The 25518-nt window shown below is 46.2% G+C and overlaps 2 protein-coding genes across 5 annotated transcripts in view; one reads left to right on the top strand and one right to left on the bottom strand.

Annotated features, from left to right (window-relative positions):
- Positions 1–25518, bottom strand: part of LOC144159530 (trypsin-1-like) — a 175954-nt gene that overhangs the window by 109475 nt on the left and 40961 nt on the right. The gene's annotated exons all lie outside the window — the stretch shown is intronic.
- LOC144159529 (complement C3-like) overlaps positions 1–25518 on the top strand; it is a 99055-nt gene that overhangs the window by 41086 nt on the left and 32451 nt on the right. For all 4 annotated transcript variants that reach the window (XM_077691086.1, XM_077691087.1, XM_077691090.1 and 1 more), the window contains exons 12-21: positions 4206–4334; positions 7526–7591; positions 7847–8044; positions 9797–9946; positions 12095–12224; positions 14095–14148; positions 17944–18144; positions 19807–19984; positions 22031–22259; positions 24821–25030. In XM_077691086.1, coding sequence (XP_077547212.1) covers positions 4206–4334; positions 7526–7591; positions 7847–8044; positions 9797–9946; positions 12095–12224; positions 14095–14148; positions 17944–18144; positions 19807–19984; positions 22031–22259; positions 24821–25030 — 1545 coding nt within the window. The remainder of the gene's footprint in view (positions 1–4205; positions 4335–7525; positions 7592–7846; positions 8045–9796; positions 9947–12094; positions 12225–14094; positions 14149–17943; positions 18145–19806; positions 19985–22030; positions 22260–24820; positions 25031–25518) is intronic.

The following is a 25518-nucleotide window of genomic DNA, read 5'->3' as shown; positions in this document are numbered from 1 at the left end:
AAGCTAACCCTTATATTTCTCCTTATGGCATTTCAAGCTCAATGAAGCAGAACATGAATTGGGAAATTACAACAGAACAAAGTTCGTTTGACAAAACAGGCCTGTGTTCCTGTTTTTTCGAGGCAGGATGTGATCTTTATTTGGTGGCTATTCACAACATTGAGCGCGACGAACAAAGGGGCCTTTTTTACTTCTGCAGTTTCGGACGTTTTCCACGTAGCTTTTCAGCCTACCGGTCAAATATTTCTTCGTCATATCCGAAAGTGCACGCAACATTCACAGTTAGATTTTTGTTATAAAAGATTGTGTCACTGAAATGAAGTGTGACCAAACAAAGTTCATATTTAGTTTGTTAAGGACGATAATTTGCTATATCAGTATTCGTTATAACGAGGTTCAACTTGTGGTGTGGGTCATACTCCGACGATCCTCCGCACGCGGCTGCCGTGTAGACGGCGCCGGCGTGAGAGGCAGGCAAGACACAAAGGCAACCGAAGCCAACCTCCAAGGGGGGGTTTATTCCCAAAGCCTCCCTTAGCTGGCTCCGTCTTCTCGGGTCCCGCGTTGCTCGTGCGGCCGGAGTCGTTCGACCCGCCGCTACCGTTGGACGATGGTCGGTCCAGGCTCGAAGGGGAAGGCGCCAGGTCGCTCCGCTGCCGCCGTCTCGTCCTCTCGTTCGGAGCGGCCGCCCGCCGCCGCCGTGCTCGCCGAGCGCCGCAGACCAAGTCCCCCGCTCTCCGCAGCCGCCTCTCCGCCGAAGCCACTCCGCGCGCGCCGGTGGCGCCATCTCGCGACGCGCAAGCGAACCCCTCTATTCTTGCCGTGGCCGTGCCGAGCATAGAGGTGCCGAGGCCACGTTCTTGCCGTCTTGTTGCGCAATCCCGCGCAAGCCGTGCGGCCCTTCGAGCGCTGCCGCGTACCGAGTCGGGATCGCGGGCAGCCACAATCCCCACACTCCTCCTCCCTAAATACTCGACGCCACCCGCATTGAAACGGCGCCGCGAAGCACAAGAGTCAATCCCAAAACCTCAAGTTCACCCCCATGTTCGCCATATGATGCCGTAACCGCGAAGCTCGGCCTGATGAGCGTGCCACGCGTTGCACTGGTCCGAGTCTCTCACGGTTGGGAAGCACAGCAGGTTGGCAGGTCCAGAAGAAGCCGGCAGCCGCAGCCGAAGAATGCGGAGGTCGCTTGCTGACGCGACCTCTGCTCCCAGTGCAAGGCGTTCTCCCCAATGGCGGGTCCCTCGACCTCCTGGGCTCCGTGGCTGCTTCGGCGGCTGGTCCTCCCGAACGGCTGAATGGTTGCCCCGCAGGGCGCTCGCCCGGGGGGGGGGGCCGGAGCAGCAACTGGCGACAGCTCAACACGCTGCGCTCGGTGCCACCTTCACTGGCCGGCCCCGCCGGGTGGTTCAGCTGGTCCGCCCTCGCTGTCCATGGCGGTGGCGACTGGCAACTGGCGTGACTCCCGCCGCCGTCCGTGTGCCGAGGGCTCCGCTCTCACCCCTCAATGCGAGCGATTCCGACTACCAAGGAAGGGAGCAGTGGATTTCCGCCAACTCCTGTCACTGGCGAGACAGCCTACTCGGATGCAGCTCGTCTGACATAACACGGGTGGTGGCTTCGAAATACCCGTTCAAGTTTTCTTTGCCCGGGTGCGTTGCTCGGCAAAGCTGCGTTAGCGTCAAGCAGGCAGGGCTCCTACAACTCATTTGCAGCAATATCAGCTGCCGGCGCCAACCGCCATATTAGCGGCTTACAGGCGCGCACTCCCGCACGCATTCTCAAACACCCTAGGTCGCAACATTACCAGCTGCACTAGACCCAGCGCCCGCCGCAATCTGAGCGGCTTACGGGCGGTCGCACACACACGCACACATTCACTCCCACAGTAACGCTCGCCCACACACACGAACTATCCCCGATCGCAGCATACAGGCTGCCGTAACGCCAGCGCCCACCGCGTTACAAGCGGCTTACGGGCGCGGCTCTGCGGTGATAGTCGCCTGAGGTCCGTCTCTTCAAACACCGACGATCACCTCCCGAAAAATAACGAGCCCCCTGCCGAGCCACGCGAAGCTCTTACTGCCTGAATGCAATCTCGGGCGGTACCTTCTCCACCTTTCCGACGAGACGCAAGCACCCACTAGCGTGGAGACGGTTTCGTCTCCCTTCGCACCACCCGTACCAAAAGGAAAAGACTGACCTTCAACGTCCTCCTCGCTCTTTGTCAACGTCGCATCGGCCAAGTCGAAGAAGCTGTAGTCACGGGTTTATGGTGCGCATTTGCGTACTCCCAACCGCTGCATCCTTGTAGGCTTAGTCCGCCGCACCATTCGGTGCTTGGGGGGTCAATTCATCGCTGCCGCCGGCGCGTGTGCGCGGGAACGGCGCGGCGGGGGAGCCAACCCGCCGCCATGTTGCCAGTAGGCCTACGTGCCTCCAGCCTCTTCCCGTCGCTCCGCTCGTTGCGTTGCTTGCCATCTTGCCTGCATGCGCCTCAACTGCGTTTGCAGTCGAGGCCCCACGTTGGGCGCCAATTTGTGGTGTGGGTCATACTCCGACGATCCTCCGCACGCGGCTGCCGTGTAGACGGCGCCGGCGTGAGAGGCAGGCAAGACACAAAGGCAACCGAAGCCAACCTCCAAGGGGGGGTTTATTCCCAAAGCCTCCCTTAGCTGGCTCCGTCTTCTCGGGTCCCGCGTTGCTCGTGCGGCCGGAGTCGTTCGACCCGCCGCTACCGTTGGACGATGGTCGGTCCAGGCTCGAAGGGGAAGGCGCCAGGTCGCTCCGCTGCCGCCGTCTCGTCCTCTCGTTCGGAGCGGCCGCCCGCCGCCGCCGTGCTCGCCGAGCGCCGCAGACCAAGTCCCCCGCTCTCCGCAGCCGCCTCTCCGCCGAAGCCACTCCGCGCGCGCCGGTGGCGCCATCTCGCGACGCGCAAGCGAACCCCTCTATTCTTGCCGTGGCCGTGCCGAGCATAGAGGTGCCGAGGCCACGTTCTTGCCGTCTTGTTGCGCAATCCCGCGCAAGCCGTGCGGCCCTTCGAGCGCTGCCGCGTACCGAGTCGGGATCGCGGGCAGCCACAATCCCCACAAACTGTATACCGTAGCTTCTGTTTTTCACAAAGATGTCACATTGAAATAGTGCTTTGTGCCTCAGAACTCACATCTTTCTTAATAAGTGGTATGACCATGTCCTTTAAAGGACAAGACTTTTGCAGACTAAGTCAAACACTTTTTTTGAACATAGAATGAAGTGGTACAGTATTCATGCTCGAGAGGTTTGAAGTACTTATGAGCAGCGCTTTAAAAACAGTGTTCTTGTGTTAATAAGAAACGCTGTGTTTACTGACACCATCTATTTGCATTGACGAGTATTGATTTAGTTGCTTGCAAACTTTTAACACGAAAGTCTTTTATGCCGGTGTCCACCAAGATCTGACTGACGTCATATCCGTCACGGTAATGACATCGCCGGAAAAAAACTTCTTTTCACGCTTCTGCGCCAGGATTTGAACCACAAACTCTTTCGCCGCAACTGGAGGTACGAATTGCGCTCCCGACTGCGCTATGAACAGACGCGAAAACAGGACGACGAACGCGCCTTATATCCATCCCTTCAGATGGTGCTGCCGTCTAGGAGAGCCGAAGAGAAGTTGTGCATCACCACGCTAATGAGCGCCGACAGTTGGCGCCGCGATGCCAGCGCCTACGTGTACGGGGACGCGCAGCATAACCTGCGAAGAAGCATGTAAGGCAGCGACCACGTAGTAAGGTTGACGCCGAATTGCGAATGTCGCGCTCTTGGCACGGTACGCTGCTCTTTTCACTGCAGCGCACCGTGTGTTCACCAAAAAAATTCGCTGACAACCAGTTTGGTTTCGTTTGCACGGACGGTTTGCAAGTGCCTGTGGTTTTTCAGTCGGATTTACGCAATGCTCTGGCGCGTGCAATCTGGTGTCCAACGTTGATGCTTATAACGGTGCCATACCTGCGAGATATACCGTAAACAGCGATGTGCAAGTTCATATCGATGCACAATAAAAATTAAACTGCTCCTGTGACGGCACATTTCACTTTCGTGTTTTACCGGTTCTTATGAAAGAAGGACCAACCGCATTTTCTAGTAGCCTTCAGGCAACTTCTTTCCCTCTGATAACATGAAGAGAGTGATCGTGTAATCGCCTATGTTTCTTTTTCTTTCAGGTTCAAACCCGTGACCCGAAGTACAGGTCGCACCAGCAGGCTGAGGGAAACATTAGCATTGAACCATACAACTCGCCGGTGCATGCATTTGTGTCCTTGCAGAGAATGGACACCACGAAGTCCTTCAAGGTAAGGTGCACGACTTGTCTCGCGAAGCCAGTGCTCACTTAAAGGGGCCATGCAGACAAAATACAAGTTTGTTTTATTCGAAAGATTTTGTGTTTTATAGTGCGCCCAGCACTTGCCCGGAAGCAAACGATGCTTTAGTCACTGAGAAATTAATCAATTTAGGTTAAAATTTTGATTCTCGCGCCAAATCGTGTGTTTTCCTGACGTCTACCATGAAGTCACAGGGGGGGATATTGAAACAAATTTACAGTACACCATCAGGCTCATCAACCTTGCTTACCGTCATTCCTTCCAAATGGGGCTGCCATACTAAGCGGACCATTTTCCACTGTTTCTTTGTTTTTGACCGCATTTGTTCCTGGCTTGTTTTTGTTACTGTAGAAAGTATAATCGTTTCGTGAAACATGAGGTATGCTCAACAAACAGGGTCACGTAAGACAACGTCGCTTACGCCGATCGGTAGTGTCGTGTAAAACAACTCAAAGCAGCGGAGTGCTGCGCAGCGAAAACAAACATAGTGCGCCCAGTACCAACAGCAGTGTGCATTGGTTCTTCTATGATTACGTGTATTTTCATAACTTTCATTGTTTACCCCATCATTCTTACTGCTTTAAAATTAATGTGCATAACATTTAGGCGCAAGTACCTCTTCCGGCAAGATTATAAGCCCTGCCTAATTTGCGCTTGCTTTTGCCAGCCTCTGGTGTCTCTGGTGGCTGGAATGGAGATGAGTGTGTTGCGAAAGCCTAGTTCCTTCAAAGTGAACAAAACTGTGCGTTGTCATCGTGGCACATTTAGGAGGAGCGTACAGATAAAACGCAACTCTAGTTTTTGCCACGTCACAGTAACAACCATGCAGATTTTAGTGAAAATGAGCAGTTAAGCTAGATAATAAGGAAAGCAGCTGAAAAAGTGGCGACTCTCTAACCACTTTCTAGTGCTACCCCTATGTCAATTACAAAACTAGTTTGTGTGATTGACAGATGCCGACAAAAGTGTTCGTCAATAAACACGAATGTGCTCTAGTTTCATTTGATCGTCTCCCATAATGATAGCATGTAGTTGATCCACTGACTACTTCAGTTGTTGTATTTCCCCTATGACATCATGGCAAACGTTGCATGGTGTGAAGTTTGAACGTTTGTGAGCTCTACAATGTTTTCGGTGAAAGTAACATCAGTGGGGCTGGTGAATGAGTTCTCAGTAACTAGCTCTTTCAAATAAAACAGGGTGTATGCTGTCATTATGGTCCTTTTTAATAAACCAGATGCCTAATACCTTGATGCATGACAGCTACATGCATTAGCGCACCCAGGATTTTTGTCCGGGGGTGGTTTGAAATTTTGACAACAAATATAAAATATAATTATATATAAAAACAAACGGACGGACGGTCGGACAGACGGACGGACGAAGAAATGCATGACAAAGCCAGTTTCAAAGAACAAAGATTTAGCCGAAACAACTTGAAATACGTCTGAATGCGAAAGTTTACTAAAAGTTTACTTACTAAAGTTTACTCACTTACACCTGCAAGTGAGCGAACACAATTTGCACAATTTGTGCTGTGTAGTCAAATTAACCCATATTTCTGGAAGCCTATTCAGCACGACATCACTGTTATCCACGCTCGCTGGTTTTTTTAACTGCGCAAGAAATGTTACCGCTTTCCTTGCTAGGATGTTATAAACTGAGGCAATATATATATCAAGGAAAACCAGACCTTTTTATTTAACAGGGGAGAGAGCATTATTTCAGCTGGCACAGTGTACAGCATAAAATGGAACAGTTGTTTTAGCTTTCACATAAAATGAAATAAATTTGATATGATCCTATTGATTTGAAGTCAAAAGGCAAGCTCGACCATACTGAGTCCTAAGCTATGGGAAACTTCGGCGTCCTTTTTTTTAGAAATTGACGAATGATTCAAATCTGGTGACTGCAGTTGTGCACAAAAGTTCAAAAAGTGGTATAATGTGGCCCTACAAAAATTGATTGATTGATTGATTGATCGATGGATTATGAGGTTTAACGCACCGATGCTACAGCCCTACAAAAATTACAAAAAATGTAATTGCAGTTTAACATGGGCTATGCAGTACGCCGTACATGGGGGGGGGGGGGGGGTAAAACAATATTAACAATCACCAGTAAAACAATATTCTTTTTCGAGATTTAACTAAGAATCTCCAACAATACAAGCATCTGAGACTACCTACTTCGCTCGGCCAGATTCGGTTGTCGGTTCAGTGGAGGAAGGGGGAGGAGGGGTTGGGTCGACAGACCTCTGGGGGGTTACACCTCCCCCCTCCCCCCCCTGTAGATGTGCCACTGGTTACATGTCATATTATGTAGTAAGTTACTGGGTGAGCCAAAAAAGTTACTTCTAGGGAAAACAAAATACATATGTGCTGCATGATGAACCTGATGTCTAGGGCTGAAAGCTATTGCCTATCCTCAAAAACGTTTTCATGTTTGTACTGGTTAACTTGATTTAATAAAATGGAATTCCAAAATCTTCATTTACTAAGTTATCATTATGCTTGTATAATGCAACAGAGTGTAATACAAACTGCTTGATGTTTTAGTGCGAGCTCGCTGTTGATTGAAAAGACCCTAGTTGCCTAATTTCTTAAATGCAGCATAATCCTCCCTAGTTTCAGAGGAGAGGGTCTTAATCAAGGCTAAGTGTAAGGGAACGGTCTGGAACAAAACTGCTTGGCTGCTGGTACTTTTATACTGAAATAGTAAGCTTCATGAAAGCATAACACAATAGAAACTGTGAGTTAGTACTAATAGAATGTAACATCCTTTTTGGTTTTTCAAAATGTTCATGTGGTTCTGTCAAATTTTTTTGGTCATCAACACATACTGCTTGGTCACAGAAAGTTTTCTTATCGACTTTAAAACGACAATCGTACAAGTATGAGACGTTTTCCTATTCACCCTTATTCAAGCAATGCATGAATCATCTTGGGTGACAGAACTAAAAATATTCAGCCACGCCACATTTACAACGAAAGCAGCAACATTCCGGAGGCATCAAATGAACAATCTGGTGTTATGAACAAGCACATATGTGTGGTAGAAAGCAACCCCAGGCTGATTGAAAAATTGCGCACCTGAATTACCAGAGCAGGCAGAAGTGAATTCACAGTGTGCCATTTGCTCAAATCCTGTTTTTTTCACAGGTTGGGGATTACTTCGACAGTACTGTGATAAGCGAGCCAGCTGACATATCTCCCATCTATTATCTGGTGAGTCATATCACATTACTCTCACTGCTCTGTTCTATTACTGTACTGACCTACAGTAATAGAAAGAAGAACAAACATTTCTGGTATTTTTCTCAATATAAAGCTGTGCAATCAGCTTTGCATGTGTCTCAAACAGTTCTCCGTCCACAGTGAAATGCATTGTGTGATCAGTAGCGACTTTTCTCAAGACGTTTATTTGTAGATGCCAGAGCGGTACGTTGAGAATAACAAAACCTTGTTTTGCGGCTTGTGCAGGTGACGCATCGAGGCCAGACAAAAACTTACGGTGCACTGAATGACGTGGGCTCAGCTCCTCAGCGCTCGGTGCACTTTCGCATAACGCGAGACCTCAGTCCGACGGTTCGTGTTCTCGTGTACGCATTCTACCGGGGCCACATCCTAGCAGACTCACTCACCATCGACATCGAAGAAGCCTGCTCCGAGTCGTCAACAGTAAGTGTGCGATGAACGTATCATTTTTGTATACATAGTATGAGCAGACCTACAGCTTAGCCTTGCCTGTATATCCTTTAGTCCAATGGTTCTCAAATGGGTGTCCTCGAGGGCATTTCCATGGTCCACGAAGCTCCTTCCTGAAACCATTCCTTCAATTCCTCCCTCCGTTTCGCCAAACCTTGCTTTGTATGCAAATAGGTGGCTTCGCTGCGTGACTTGAAGGTCTAATTTCTTCGCATAGCACCTAACCTAAAGTTGGCTCTTTGCACGACACATCAGCTATGCAGAAAAGCTAGACTCGCAAAAGCTTGCATATAGGTTTGGTGACTTTTAGATGCAACTGCAAATTGCATAACAATATGACATGCACCAGCATAAAAGTCGGGCACAAAAGGCGGGCATTGAATAAGCATGTGGGAGACTTAAACTGCAAGTGAAAAGTGTTTGGCATTTTATTTATTGAGTGATTGAAGGGTTTAACGAGCAGACGCAACGCAGGCGATGAGGCGCGCTGTAGTGGAGGGCTCCAGATTAATTTTGACCACCTGGGGATCTTTAACGTGCTTTGAAATCTCGTGCACACGGGCGTTTTTGCTTTTCGCCTCCATCAGAAAAGCAGCCGGGAATCGAACGCGCGACCTCGTGCTCAGCGGTGCATGTTTGGCATTTTAAGGGGGACATGGGTCTTATTTAGTTCCCAAGATAATTACAGATAACTAGCCATTCCTGGAGGAACAATAGACAAAAAAGTGTTAGTCATAAAAGTGTAGTCTTCATATTTTCTAATACTATGAGGCTTGGTGTGGTTTTTTATGCATCACTTGGAAATAATTTTACAGCTCATTAAACTTGGTGGCACCAATGGCAAGGAACCATTTCGAACGCCCATTTCAAACACTAAATTTTAATGAGCGGTAAAATTACTTCCAAGGAATGCACAAAAAGGCTAATGCATTCACTAGGGCTCTTAGTATAAGAAAATATGAAGACTACAGTTTTACGACTATAACACAAATTATCTTAAGAACTAATTGACTGACTCCAAAAATAAGGCATATTTGAAATCAGTGGGGAAAAAGCAGCTAGACTGAAAAGTTTCACAGATATTACTTAAAATTAAAAAAAAAAATTGTTTTAAAACCTACGTCTCCTCTTCATATTTACCATCCCAAAAGGTCTCCTCGACACTCATGGTTGAGAAGCACTGCTTTAGGCAATGTGGCCCTCTGCAGGCTGTTATGCTATTCTAATTCCTGGCAGCACTCCTGTCTGTTAAATATGCTGTCTTTGGAACGAGCCACCATTCCTATGTATTAAGAGAAACTGTGCATAGTTAGATGCTTATACGCATGTAAAAAATACTAAATACGTTTCCAGTCCATCATGGATGTACTAGCCCTGTAGCAACAGAATGCGTGTTTTTGGCACAAAGGCATCTAAGGCCAAAGAACACCAAAACTACGTTGTGTGCTCATTCAGTGTGTTTTGCTTGTGGCTCAAATGTCTAAGATGATTTTGACATGATGAGTATGATCAACCAGTATTGCCCCAAAATTACTCTCTAAACGGTTGTATACAACAGGGCTATGCGTCAAGTGGGAGAAAGTACCCGTTTTGATCACTATCCAGTTGGATGCCGTGCTATACCCTTATTGGCTGCTGCTGCAAAAGGTCGGCTAAAACGAGCAGATTAGTCAAACTCAACTTCTAGAATGGTCCCCGAGTGCATTGATGTATTCCCACATGCAGGTAAGAATTGAGCCGGAGTTCCAGAATGACCTGCCTGGCACCAACGGTTCACTGAAGGTTGTTGGAACTGCCGGGACCCGGGTGGGCATCTTGGGAGTTGACAAGGCCGTGTACATCCTCAACAACAAGGGCCTGCTCACACGCGAGAAGGTGATGTGAATGTTCTCTTTCTTTTTCTCATGTGATTTCGGTAGACTGAGGAGCAAGACGGAAACCAACGCATGACGGAGGTTTGCGATGCCATTTGTGTAAATAAAGCACAAAGATGAAATTAGTGACGCGTTACTTCATGAATGCGGCCCAAATGGCTTCCATAGGCTTTAAGGGGCACTGGTCTTGAAACCTATTTCTTTCCGTCTAATCTTGACGAAACTTTATGGACTTGTTCAGTTTTTCTACCTCATTTCAAATATCCAATCAGATTTGATGTAAGGTATTTAGTTTCTGGGATAATTAAAAATATTTCCTGATTGCTTTTCAGAGCAATGAAAAAAAGCTATTTAACAAAAAATTAAAAGCAAGGCATAAATAGATAACAGCAGTTGTAGAGAATGAAATGTGGGAAGCAGTTTTTCTTGTTCTGCAATCACAAACAAGTTTACATCAATTATAACTCCTAGGTTTAAAGTACTCCTGCTAACCAATTAAACATAATGCTAATTAAAAAAATACTGAAACACGACATGCAGAATGTGTTTCCCTTATTGGATGTTTTAAACATTCAGCTTTACGGTGCAAAAAAAAAAATTACCTTTCTAGCTGCTCTACATGCTGCAATATACCTCTAGAAAATTTCTTATAGCTGCAATACTGCTCATGGCAAAAAATGAAAAAATTATGGAAAAACTGTTATTTTTTTAATCAAAGCCAGGCCTGTATGGCTTTTATAAGTACCTGGTACTGTTCTAGTACCAACTTTTTGGAGGAAAAACTGTGCAATCTAAGGAAAAAGTGATACCTAAAAAAATGCTTTTTTGGCAATTTTTTGGTCCCAAATACCCAATGAGACAGTTTGGCTGGGCCAATCATGAAGTATTGTTTGAAAACTGCATGGATTCCTGCTTGTGAAGCATCGCTTAATACGCCATTGCGGGTATGGAAAGGAGCTTCGAGAAAACAAGGACACAATCTTGTGCCTGTAGTATTTTGTCTTTGAACATTTTTCCGCAAGTGCAGTTACGATTCTGCCGTTACGATTCAGGTGAATGGAGGCAACAGCGCAATGCAGATTCATTGACACAACACGTGATCTCGGCCAAAATCCAAATGAGTGTGTGGGCTTAAAATCCCATGATTTGTTCAGGTACAGAGAGAGAGAGAGAGATGGATCAACCTATGTTGTAGTGACTAACTTTGTTCTCTCCAGATAAACCACTAGCAACTAAATGCAGTGCTGATAAAGAAATAGGGGCGCAGAAATTGATAGAGGTGATTGCTAGTTCCCCAGCTGGCATTATGTCTGGATACATTGGTGTCAAGTGCTGTACCTGTGTAAAACCGAGGTGACAGCTTATTTAGTAGCAATTGTCTGGAAAGAACAGTGAAGCAAAAAAGAATGCTGCGATATGTTAGTCTAGAGAGAGGGCTAGACTGAGATGGAGATTCGTTACAACACTCTCACCTGCAGAATTAATGAAACAGCAAAATTTGTGGTGTCATACTTTGCTTATTAGAAAGACATAGAAAGCCCAGATGGAGCTAGAAAAAAAGATACTGTAAATTTTCTTAATTAAACATTTTCGGTGAAGTGCTTTTAATAAAAAAGTTTCAGTGAAATGGTGTTCAACGAAATGCCGTTCAATAAACTATCTGGGCCCCGAAAAGCATTATGTTTATAGTGCTCGATGATTTGGGGGAGCATAACAATGAAAAAATAAACACTCAAGTGTGCCAAATTTCTTATGCACATGCTTTAGGCAGAAAAGATAGAATAATGGTAATGAATCGCAGCATGTGATAGGTTATTTTTTTATTTGTGGTGAGGACAGCAGATTCTTTCCTTCGATTTTGTTTGTAAATGTAATTACAAGTCACTGCTGGCAGATGCAAGAAATACGCATACCAGAAAGACAATCACTGGTTGTGTGTGCTTTCTAATTCAGCTCCAGTGCATATGCCTCAGATAAGCACTTCAAGAGGGCCCTCGTCTAACCCAACACTTATGTCAAGCTCAAATGAGATTATGTTTGGGCAATTTTATGGGATCATTGCCAGAATGATCAGTGACATTTGCTTGGTAGCTGATGTGTTAACAACTGCAGCTCCTTCTTAATTCATTTTTTCCTTTATTTTTTGCAGTTGTTTACGACATTGAAGTCTCACGACCTGGGATGTGGACCAGGGGGTGGTATGACGTCAGAAGAAGTCATCTCCAATTTCGGTGTGGTCGTCATATCCGAAGAAGTAACGGAGAACATCTTAAGGACAGGTACAATTTATTGGCTTAGTTACTACTATCCACTTTATACCCGTTCTATTCGCATTGCATCTTTGTAGGAGCGAAGCCCCTTAGGGGCTGGGGCTGTTGGCGTCTCCTGTCGTTGTCGTCGTAATCGTTGTCTCGTGTAGTCAAGGCACTAAAACACTGGGAAACTCGTTTGCGCCGCGCGCTGGAACGTAACGCGTACTTAAAAAAACACCGGGACACTCGTTTACGCCTTGCGCTAGAGAGCTTCGTGCTTCAAAGACAAGAGCTTTTACAGCAAAGGTGTATACGTCTACCCCCCAACAGTTTCATCCTCGTTGGCAAAAACGCCAAGGTGCCAAGAATACTGCAGAGAACTACAGAGCATGCTTCGCCCCTCCTCAGGTTTCACGTTAGTGGAGATGGCCCAGGATTTTTTTCCAGCAACCACAGGCTACGGAGCAATGGAGTACAATACCAATTAGATTTGGACATGAGATATAATCTAGAAAACCTTTGACTCTTGATGAGCATTTGGGACAGCACACTGATTTGAGATAGGTAGCGAGGCAGTGGAAGTAGTAAGCGAATATATCTACTTAGGCCAAGTTGTGACCCCGGATCGTAACCATAAGGCAGAGATAATTAGAAGGATAAGAATGGGGCATTTGGCAGGCATTCTCAGATAATGAACAGCAGCCTACTATTGTCCCTGAAGAAGAAAGTGTCTGACAGCTGCATCTTACCGGTACTCACCTACGGGGCAGAAACTTGGAGGCTCACTAAGAGGGTTCAACTTAAATTGAGAACGACTCAGCGAGCAATGGAGCGGAAGATGATAGGTGTAACATTAAGAGACAAGAAGAGAGCGGAGTGGGTCAGGGAACAAACGCGTGTTAAGGACATATTAGTAGAAATTAAGAAGAAATGGACGTGGGCAGGGCATGTAATGCGAAGGCAAGATAACCGTTGGTCATTAAGGGTAACAGAGTAGGTCCCTGGAGAAGGCAAGCGCTGCAGGGGGCGGCAGAAAGTTAGATGGGCAGATGAGATCAAGAAGTTTGTGGGGATAAATTGGTCGCAGTTGGCACAGGACCGGGGTAATTGGAGAATAATGGGAGAGGCCTTTGCCCTGCAGTGGGCGTAGATAGGCTGATGATGATGAGCATTGGGGAAGATAGTAATGAAAGTGTCTCCAGACGGGACAGTCATATTAATGGCATGCAAAAAAACATTTCTCACTACTCTTCATTTATTATATGTTAGCCAAGGATATAGATTTCTTAAAAAAGTCATAATTCTAGTAATCCTGCTTACACAAAAAAACAAACACTCATACTGAAAGAATTAAACATATTTCTGACTTCATTACAAAATGCGCGCGAAAAAGTAGCCTTCAAGCACGGCCTGGTAGGTAAACAGATGCACACCAGGCTAAGCCTTCTTTACGCACTGCTGTAATAGTGGATGTTCGCAGCACTTGTGGCATGACTGTCAAGAAATAAGGAGAGGAGCAGCGATTGAGTTCTAAATGCCTACATGACTCCTCCTCTGTGCCCTTTGGGCCAGGCGTGCTATTCTGACAGGCCCAATGTGCATTCAGAAAATTTTGTGCAGTTGAATAGAAGTTTTGTATGGCACCACAAATGCCACAGTGTCACAGCCGTAAATGATGAGGAAGATTGAAAAGTGCACCTACAACTCAAGATTTGTTTTAATCACTCTTTTTACACGATACCCCAACAAAGTTCAAGTCCTCACCATCATCATGGTTAAACTCATTGTTACTGAGAAATCTATATAATAAATGTTCTCTCCATTGCCAAAGAGTATCATCCAATCAAGCAATTGCTGTCGGTGAACCATAATTTTCATTGCACATTTTTATTTTCAGAAAACAGCTGTGAAGCCCGTGTTCGGCGCCGCAGGAATGTTCACTCCAGAGCACGTAAGCAAGATTAATCTCTTACTTTTGAAAACCAGCAGCTACAGACTGAGTAGTAGAAATTTTGGCGGTTGTTTTCAAGATTTGAGAATTGTTTTTGTTCCTCTCGCACAACACATTTCATCGTGCTGCAAAGACAGCCGTAAAACCGGAAAACGCACCACGCGCAATGCACTCGGGGCCAGATGATAGCATTTGTTAGAAGCATGCCAACTGTGTGACTAAGTCCCCGCACACCTGTAGCAACTGCAATCGTCTGCCTACACTTTTGATGTAGGCAGTGCCGTCGCACCAGCGTGATGCAACATTATACTATATCATGCTTTGCTATTGACATTTTTGTAGCCCTGAAATACAATTGCATTCTTTCCCGCACTTCTGGGTTAGATGCGTTACATGAGCTGAAACGACAATGCATTTTTGGGTGAACACCAGAAACGTGTCTCAGACCACAGGCCAGGTTCGAGGTTGTGTAAAAGTGGAATTTTTATTTATTTTCTGCACCCTACTTTAAGCACATTCAAACAGCACATAAACAAGCTAATAAACGAATTTTTGTTAACCCATTCAATGGTAGTAACATAATTTCTTGCATTTCATGTCCACTTGGCTCTATAAACGATAAAAAAATGGCATTGAGGTTTCTTTCATTGTTTCATGTAAGGGGCCATGAAGACAAAATGGAAGTTTGTATCTTGCCTTCGCACTACATGCCCTGCCCTGGTCCATTTTTTCTTAATTTCTACTAATACGTCCTAACGCGCGTTTTTTCCTTGGCCCACTCTACTCTCTTCTTGTCCCTTAATGTTACACTTATCATCTTCCGTTCCATTGCTCGCTGAGTCATTCTCAATTTAAGTTGAACCCTCTTAGTGAGCCTCCAAGTTTCTGCCCCGTAGGCGAGTACCGGTAAGATGCAGCTGTCATACACTTTCTTCTTCAGGGACAATGGTGACGTAATATCGGCCAGCACCAAAAACATTGTTTTCTGTGTGTCAGCTACATGCTAACATTCAAGTGGTTTGATCAAACATAGCTAGAGGCCCCACTACAATTGCCCGGTCATGTTTCTTGGCACTGGCTTAGCTTGGCAGCCACCAATCACGCAAACGAGATTCTGTGATGTCATAGAGAAATCGTCGTAAAGTAGCTGTGGAGGCGCCACTGCTTCCTCTGATTTCTGTAACATTTCAATTATTCGTTTGAAGTTTGCGATAACATTGGCATCATTATCGCGCCAAAACATTCCTTTTATAGGGGCCATGCAGACAAAATACAAGTTTGTTTTATTCGAAAGATTTAGTGTTTTGTAGTGCCCTCAGCACTTGTCCAGCAGCAAACGATGCTTTATTCACTGAGAAATTAAGCATTTTAAGCCACAATTTCAATTCTCCCGATAAATCGTGTTTTCGTGGCATCAACAATGAGCAGGGCCATAAAACTAAAGATAGCCTGCTCACAAGGGCTGCTACCATCTCACAGATGGCCGTTTGATTATCTTGTTTATGGTCCACTTTCATAGATGAGTGCCAGTGTTTACACTTTGCTTCTGGCCGGTCTTCTATACCTGCCGTATCTTTATTAGGGTTCATACTAATAGCTTCCTAAAACGTCAGCAATGACTCGACAAACATGGTCACGTAAGTGACCGTGTCGCTTATGTCAGTTATGACAAGTCCAACATGCCTGACGGCTGTGTTAGACCTTGCCAGCCGGCAAAGTGCCGCACTAACTGCTTTGCGGTTTACAAATTCGTTCATAACTTTAATTCTTCACCCAAAAATTCTCACTGCTATAAAAGGTATGTGACCCAAATTTAAGTGCAAATCGCTCGATCAGTAAGCTTGTAAGCCCTGCCTAATTTGTGTTTGCTTTTGCCGGCCTCAGCCAATCACACAGCTGGGCATAAGACATCATAGGTTCTGTTGCGGGAAATGAGCCAGTAGGTCGTGTGGCCTTTTCCTCTTTTTCTAATTATATAGGTTATTTGACTGAAGTTTACGTTAAAAGTGGCGTCAGTGTGATTCTAACGAGGAAATGTTTCGAATTAACCAAACTTCTGTTTTGTCTGCATGACTCCTTTAACCCGTTAGCTGTCACTGACATACTGGTACATTTCTGCGCTTCCTCTCCGCAGTGTCACTGACGTACCGGTAAGCTCTCCATTGTGCGTTACAAAATTCGCACCATAGCGCAAAGCTGGCGTGCCTGGACTCTTCGCACCATCCATCGAATATTTTTAGTGGCTCGTATTTTCACTCGAAAGCTCCATACACGGTATATTGAAGAGTATGGAGCATCCGGGTCCCTTCTTTGTTGCTGGGGGCATGGTCGCTCCGCACTCTGTACTCTGTCGGTATGAGTGACCATGTGGCACGCGTGCGATTACCGGTGGAAGGGTTGTTGTACCATCCGCAACAGGTTTCTAGGTTTTTTTTTTTTCTGTTCCCGCATCTGCTACAGCGCGTTAGGGCAACCCGGTGCACCGTTGCCTCTACAATAGCCTGAGGCATGACTCAATCACGGCTTTCACTCGCTCGCTGCGCCCTCACTTGCTGTCAGCAGCAAACGAGGTTGTTGTATCAATGTTGTATCCCCTTTTTATCTCTATCTGCCATCATTATTTCGCAACGCGTCATCTCTGCACGTTGTGCGGGCTGCTGAAAGTGGTCCCTCCATGCGCGCGGTTACTTTCGGATGGCTGACCGTGTGGGGATTTCGACTGCAGACAGGAGCGATTGTTCTTACGATCTGAATATGAGCCGAGCTTGGCTTCGCATTATGAGAGTTTCTCATCCAAAGAAAGGGTGCGAGTTCCACAGCATCAGATTGTGATATTGAAACAGTGGGGCCGTCATCCCGGAAACGTGCATGGCAAACTGAAAATGTCTGGAAGAAAGGTGATTTCTCTCTCACCCATGCTCTTTCGCTTTGACGTGTTACATTCCTGACGCTATCATAGTCAAATAAATCAGAATTCTCCTTCCCTGATATTCCACAAACGAAGCCGACACTGGGGGTGCAGCATCACGGCCAGAAACACCCGACAGTGGAAGGGTTAAAGGAGTACTGACGCGAAATTTTCCTGTTACGTTTTTTTCGCTGCTATGGGTGCCTACCAGCCCACTGATCATAGAATGGCCCATTAGACGGTCAGTCGCAGTGTAAACAATAATTTATGGCGTCGTTTATTCGTGTCAGTTTTGGTTTGAACAAAACGAACGCCGAGCGGCCGCCAAGACAGGAGGGCGGCCCTGACGTCGCCATTCTTGTCGCACCGCTGCTGGTCTGGACGTGCGCGCGAGCGAGTGCACGCGCGCGCCCAGATGGGCCGAGGTTTTCACCATCCCCATGCGCCCGGGCAGCATGACGTCAGTCCCAAATCCGTGACATGATACACACAGCATAGCAGCGCATGCCAACCGCAGCCAGCGCGTTGGCTCCGTCACAGGAGCCCCGACGTCGGCAGTTTGGGGCAACGAGCAGATAATGTCATGCTGGCCCACTCTGGGCTTTCTCGTGTGGGCAAACATTAAAATGGATTTAAAGTATGCTATACCGAACGATTACTGTTGAAACTTGCTGGGAGATATCTCCTGACAAAAAGGAAGCATTTTGCATAGTCATCTCAGCTTTGAAATTTCGTGTCACTACTCCTTTAAAGTAACAATGTCTCAAGATAACGTTAGACTCTGTTCTGCGCATGGCGTTGTGGCAGTCGCTATTAGGCTAGCCACTAGTTTGGTTGCAATGGGGTTGTAAAACCTTTCCTATGTTCTTTGTGTGCGCATTCTCCAGAGGGACAGTACAACCGGGACCCATTCCTGAAGGAGTGCTGTGCACTGGGCCTCAAGAGAGACCGGATGGGCAGGCGGTGTGCGACACGGTCGTATATCGTGCAGCGATACCTCCCTGGCGAGCGTGGCGAGCGCTGCGCGAAGGCCTTTCAAGACTGCTGCCTCAGCGCCACGGGAAGGCCTGGAGTGTCAATGGGTTCTGGTGAGAGCGAGACCGTAACAAACGGTTTCATACCCGATATCATTTATGAGGCCAACCTGAGAATGCATGGTAGGTCAGTTCATAATCCCCGTAGAGTATATGGTAAGGTAGCACCCCGTTTTATGATAGCTACCGGCGCCACACCATGGATGCGGGCAACTACGCCTGAAGGCCAGAAAAGCGTAGATAATTTGTTGCTTGATTCGGTGGCTTTCAATTGTGACAATATCAGATATAAAAGAAGGGCAAACTTGTCATGCATAATACCTAATTAAATCGGATTTAAATGTGATCTACAGCGATCATGAATCGACCTAACCTTCGTACAGTAGTACCTGAGTTGTTTGGGTGTTCCTTGTCACACTGAGGTCAATCCCTGCACTTGTAATTAGATGACGCATTGTGGCAGCCTTCACTGGATTGGATCAACTCCTTCAGTTGCAAGTGGGGAGTTGGGGGTATGGGGAAAGTACTGCAGCTATCAGGTTGACTGAAAGAACCGAAGACACGGAACTTGATTTACATCCAACCGTCTTCTCTGCAAGATGCTTTCACAAGGGAGTTATACAGTGTACAGATGAGGTGAATGGTAGAGAAAAGCAGAAGCTCCATCTTAAGGCGTTGTGCTGCTGAGCACGAGGTCGCGAATTCGATTCCCGACCGCGACGGCCGCTTTTCTGGTGGATGCGAAAAGCAAAAGCAGCTGTGTGTGCGAGATTTCGGCGCATGTTAAAGATCCCCAGGTGATCAAAATTAATCCGGAGCCCTCAACTACGGCGCGCCTCACCGCCTAGGTGCGTTGCGTCGGCGCGTTAAACCCTACAATCAATCAATCAATCGAGAAGCTCCCTCTCTTTTGTATTTTTCCTCCTTATGTGTAATAAGAGGTAAGAGCATTTTAAGAGGAATCTATTCCTCATTTTTGACTCATTTATGTGTTACATCTGCTTTGAAACTAGAAGGAGCAGGTTATACGCCTATGTAGCAACTATGTCTGAACTAACGGAGCCTGCCAGGAAGGCAAGGAGAGGATAAGGTTGAAGGGACAGGAACTTTTTAATTTCCTTGATACCACCACCTCTGTTATGGTACATATTTTCTTCTAGAAGTGTTGGTAATGTGTCAAGGAGTGCTCACACGTCTCCAGTTAGGTTGGAGTGCTGTTTGTCCTTCTATGAACCAGACAATGCTATAAAAAGATTGCTGCTTACAAAGCGCTTCGGCATAACTGCTCGATTGAAAAAACTGCAGTAGAGGAGATCTGCGACGTGAGATTTGTATTTTCAAAAAATCTTTTGGACACCTGGTTGTTTAGAAATTTTATATGCCTACCATACGTAGAATTGAACGGTTATTATAGAATTCTCATTCCTTAGCTGTACCACTATTTTTTTATTGCTGCCGTTAAAGATAAGAACATGTGGGAAATCTACTTTTTGTTTTAGCTTCACCCAAGATGGGGTGTGCCCCGAAATACAAGGGGCTTGAAGCGCAATTCCACAGAAAGGAACTGGCACGAAATATAAATTCATTATCTTTATGTTTCCTTTTTTTAGTGAATCTATGGACTTTTACTGAATTTGTTTTTATGTTTACTGCACAAGTTTGCCTAAATATTTATTTTTTTACCATTTCTATGCCCAACTTGTCGTGTCCATGCAGGTTCTTTCCCATCGAATTTCGGCATGGAAGTCGATGAGTACGACGATTCGCGGACTCGGATGGGCAGCAACAACGCTTACGACGAAACCTACGATGAAGTGGATGGTGAACAATCTCCAGAGACCGTGGTTCGCAAGGATTTTCGAGAGACATGGCTCTTCGACGAACAAGTGATTGGGTAAAGAAAGAACGGTCACCATCTCTTTGCCTGTATTCTTTCCAAACACTGTCCCGTAACCGAGGACGATGCAGGGATCTTCAGGGAACAATAGTTTATTGGAGCGAATTAGTGCGCCGCTAAAAACTCAAAGAATACAGAAGCGGTGAAAGAGCAGTCGACAAAGTGACATGTACAGACAGGTGTCGGCGAATAGAACGCTGGAGCATTTTTTCTGCGAACAGTTATCTTTCTGCGTGATTCTTCAGTAGCCATGAAATTGGATATAGAATGCTTGCTATCAAAGAAGAACAATCTAGTGACAACAAGGCGAAACACTCTTTATCAAATGAGGTAGCCCATGCGGCATTCAAAAGTAAGGGAACGAAAAACATGCCTCAAACAGATAACACAGCCGGACATGGCCAGACTCCGAAAACAAAACACATAAGCAAACAATGCAGAAGGCATGGTTTGTAGCAATGTGAAAATTTTTTTGCAACAATGACTTCATTCAGCACATAGGTCGCTCACTTGTAGAACACAAACCTTTCGTTGTTACCAGTGAATGAATGAATGTGAATGAATGACTAAACTGATGTTAAAACAAAGATGCTGGGGCTAGTGCCTTTAACCCCCTTTTTTCCCATTAATGACTCCCTCGTGCACCATTGTAATAAAAATGGTGCATGCCATTTTTGATTGCCCAATTTCTAAAATCTGTATTGCGCATGTAAACCAGGCTGTCTAGGGATTGCTTAATTTCTAAAATCTGTATTGCACATGTAAACCAGGCTGTCTAGGAATACAGCAGAGTCCACTTATAACCATACCATTTATAACAATATATTGGATATAAAGATGAACAACTATGGCACAGTCCATTTTTGCATGCGTTCTATGGTAAAATAAACTGCTTATTACAATTCTCCAATGCTGCGATATCAGATATAACGATTGAATCCGGTTACAGCGTACACCAAAAATACGAGTTGCCACCGGCTCTCCACGCCGACTGCGCCGATGGCTTGCGCTGCGATGCCCCTCACACCCACTCCACCCTTCAGAAAACGAGCCGATTGTGCAACTTACGAGGGAGCGAGGGGAGGAGGGGAGCAGTTTTCTTTCCGAAACACCCTCCCGGCGCCGCCGCTTTGGCCTTGTTCCCGCGCCCGCTCGCTCGCTTTCGCGGTCACATGCTGTGTCACGTGCGGCTTTGAATTCGACAAGATGCCTCTTCAAATGCCTCTGTTTTTCTGTGAAAGGGATGTCGGGGTTGATGTTTTGGAAACGTCCGAGGGCCTCACTGAAGAGGCGATCGTTGCCCGGATACGTGCTGCGGACAGCGGTGACAGTGATACTCGGACGACACAGTTGCGCAGCCTGCTCGGGTAGCATCTTGGCAGGAGGACCAATACTTGATACAGTCCCTCAGGGTCTTTGTTTCTGCCAGGGACCCCTCGCTCAACTAGACGAAGCACTTATAGATGCTCTTGAAAAACATGTGCCCCAGCTTCTTGTGCATCAAACAAAGCTGACCGACTATGGCTTCTTTTCTAGACATCAGTAGTAGTACGACCCTGCTTGCATGGGTAAAATGTTTTGAGTTCTGTTTCACCTTTTAATTTTGCAACCCGCTTATAAAAATTACCGGGTATAATGATGGGATTTACTTGGAACTCGGATATTGTTATAAGGGGACTAGACTAATATATTACACCTAGATGCATAATGGACCTCCTTGAGCAAAGCGCCTTGTAGATCGTTTTGCCCTCAGCCTCACATTTCAACAATTCGTTTATACTTCTTCAACAATTCATTTGTACTTCTTCAACGACTATGCTTCAAACAGGTCACACTGCAACACCTCATTTCAATGCTTTCGCAAGCCTAGATAATGATAGGTGTCCAATGCCAATGTCTGTATAGATACTAGTATCTCCTTTACGGACCCTAAAGCTGTCTCAATAAGCATGACATTGCCTTTGCGTTTCAATTCATAATGGTGCAACGGTAAACGAGCCCCACACAGCAATAACGCTGCGATTGTTCTTGCGCCCCGTGCAGGCCAAATGGTGTAGCCGACTTTGCGGTGAGCCTCCCCCACAGCATAACCACGTGGTCCGTGCAAGCGGTGAGCGTCTCCCCGACGGGCGGAGTGTGCGTGCCAAAGCCAGAAGACGTGCGCGTCTTCCAGCCGATATTCCTGCAAGTGGCTCTACCGTACAAGGTGGTGCGCAATGAACAGATTGAGGTGCTCGTCACAGTCTACAACTACGGAAGCGAACCACTCATGGTGAGTGTGAGAAGCGCTCGTTTGGCAGCCGCAGCTTTATCTCTGCTTTCTATCTAGGCAGGAAATGCTATTTCTGCTGCAACAGGGGTGTTGCATTGTCTCTGCCGTGACGTGTCTTGCCCGAGTGAAACCAGTTCAGTAAACACCCATTAAAACAAATTGCTTTTAGACGCGAAGCATCTCACGCTCGGAGCTCTATCCCTCCCTCCCTCGTTGTCGTTGTCCGCCGTCCGCACTCTACTGTGCATGCACGTCTTTTCAGCCCCGTCAGCGTTTGGGCTGACATCAGCGGAGTCCACTATAAAAAGAAATAGCTAGGCGGCGCCCGGTTTCGATCCCACGACTCTCTGGCCGCAACGGGAGGTACGTGGCGCTCTTCCCGCTGCGCTACAAACCGAGATGGGAGCATATGCTATGAACACGCCTTACGTCCTTCACTCATTCAAACTACGTAAGGAAGCTGCTGATACAACGAAGGCACGCGGAGCTGAACGTCAACGGAAACGACGAACTGAAAACTAATGGGAACTTCAGTTGACCCCATGGCTGCTTCGCATACCACTCAGGGTTCCCCTACGGGAAAATGGTGTAATTTTATATCTCACATTATTACAAGCTCTTCGTTGTTCTGCATACAACGCAAGCACTGCAGTCTTCCCACTTTTAAGAGAATACAGTAGAACCCTGTTGATATGTTCTCGGTTCATACAATTTCCCGGTTATTACGCTCTCAATTGTGAACACTTAAAATTCTGCATAGTACGTTTCTTACTGGATCGTACATTTTCCTGGATTGCACGTTCCTCCCTCACGTTTTTTTTTAACGTGTCAATGAGGTTCTACTGTACATCTTTCAAAAAAGTCGCCTCTTTAGCGTCGGTTCATTAAACCCCGCAATCAATTGATATTCCAACAACGTCCACTTCTTACCCTCATGACTTGGTTATGACGAAAGTTTACTATTCCTCATACCTACTTCTCACGTTTTCTTCAGTTTTTTAACATTTATAAAACATTTTCACAGGGTGTCAAAACCATTGGACTCAAGGGTCAAAGGTAATATGGGTGAAAGTATCCAGTAAATTTATCGATTTATAGAAAGCATGGGTTTCGTGTGCTGCTCCAATAACTATGAGCCCAACATTGTGCAGTATTTGGGAGGATAATAGCAGCTCCGTGGAAAAGAGGTTTAGTTCCATTGTCGTCTTGGCCTCTCTTCAACAACACTGTCCTTCATGACTTGAAATAAGTACGAAACCTTTACATAGAATGCGCAGTACGCAAACTCTCCAATTTAATCTCAACGAGAGGGAAAACCTAGGTACAGGCCCTAATGGTGTTCTTCGATCCACTGGGCCTGCACAGTGTGCAAGTATTTTTGTGCGGATCCAGTGCATGCGTTCACATAGTGCTGTTTTATTGCTGACTTCTATTGTTCATTTCGCAGAAAAACAGTGCAAAGACGGGACAACAGAAAGGACACACACAGTATCTGTCCTGACATATGATCTGCGACGAGGCGTAAACATACGAGGCATTTTTTTTTCCGAATGAGCCAGATACAGAAACTGAAACTTAGTCGGATAAAACTGCACTGACAAAAAAAAGTCGGCAACTTTTCCTTAAAAAAGGGGTGGTGAGAAAATAGTTGAGGTAACGCCCTAAAAACGTGTACGCAGATCGTAGTTCGTAGCGAAAATGAGCCCGGTCCTGCGGTTTCACGGATCAAAATGAGCCAAATTCATTTGCCCAATGGGAGCTCACTTTTGGCTTGACTGTTTAGACTGTTTCATGGGTGTTTCCGGAAGGCCTTTTTTTTCTTTTGCTCTTCGCAGCTGGCTTATTACGCATTAAGACGGCCATTACGAGATTGGCGAAATATCTGACCCCAGATGTCAATGATGAAGTGAAAGGAAGAAAAAGTAAACGAAATGAATCTGAGAGATGTCAAACAATGATTTCATTTCATCTCACCCGTCCCTACAAAATAACTGTAGTATTTATTTTTTACTCCCATATTTACCACCCGCCGCGGTGGCTCAGTGGCTAAGGCGTTGCGCTGCTGAGCACAAGGTCGCGGGTTCGATTCCCGGCCGCGGCGGCCGCTTTTCGATGGAGGCGAAAAGCAAAAACGCCCGTGTGTACGAGATTTCGGCGCACGATAAAGATCCCCAGGTGGTCAAAATTAATCCGGAGCCCTCCACTACGGCGCGCCTCATCGCCTGCGTTGCGTCGGCGCGTTAAACCCCCACAATCAATCAATCAATCAATCCCATATTTACCATTTTTATTGTGATACCGTCAACTCTAGTTTGTTCTTTGATCCTGCAGGTAGCTCGTTTCTTGTCCCTGAGTGTTATTCCTAACATTATTCGTTCCATGGCCCGTTGAGCCGACCTAAGTTTGCATTCTAGTAAAGCACTGGCAAGAAAATAGTAAAGCACTGGCAAAGAAAATACTAATGCTGTAGCTATAAAGTTGAAGTAGGGGCAAAACATGGAACTGATAGAACAACGTGTAAGATTCTGCTTGTCGATGGGAAAATATGCTCTTATTTGCAGGGCAACGCGTACATCTATGGTGTGGAGGGGCTGTGCACAGGGGCGATGCCGGGGGAGCGTTCAGAGCGTCGCCACGTAAAGGTGCCAGCCAACTCGGCGTCCAGTGTGACCTTCCCCGTGGTTCCGCTTCGAGAAGGCCTGTTCACCATCAAGATCTATGTGCGGAGCTCCATGGGGGAAGACGTCGTCGAGAAAGAACTCAACGTTGTGGTAAGCTGTGGGAAAGCATTGAAGAAGCTTTGACAAAGATTCGGGATAAGCTTAGGCGGAATGTGCACTAATGATGACAGCTTCGCGCCTAGCTTATACGTTTCATTCGCCTAGCTTATACGTTAGTTTAAACTTTGAAGCCAAGGACATTTGCTGCATGGTGAGGAGAGAATCTGTTGTAGGGGCTGCTGGCAGTTCGTTACAACCGCAGGAATATGGATCCTTTAACTGCGAAACGAGTCCCGTTATCAAGCTTTTTAAGCAATTTTTACCACGAGCTCAGATCTTTATTTTGGTCTGAACTGTAGCTGTTATCCTTTTACAAAGAAAAAGTCACCGACCTGACCAGGTTAGCAGAAAAAAAATGTTTTCTGTAGCAAGGGGAGGGGGCTTGGTAAGCCACTGATTGTGGTACGCCTCTTCTATCATGCACGAGAATGCAGCTTTAAAGTTCACTGCTTTAGTGAAAAAAGGGCCTCATCGAGAAA

The sequence above is a fragment of the Haemaphysalis longicornis genome, unplaced genomic scaffold (genome assembly GCF_048455015.1).
Source record: "Haemaphysalis longicornis isolate Haplotype H1 unplaced genomic scaffold, Haemaphysalis longicornis Haplotype H1 scaffold_10, whole genome shotgun sequence".
Lineage (NCBI taxonomy): Eukaryota > Metazoa > Arthropoda > Arachnida > Ixodida > Ixodidae > Haemaphysalis > Haemaphysalis longicornis.
This window is presented reverse-complemented; position numbering and strand designations above follow the sequence as displayed.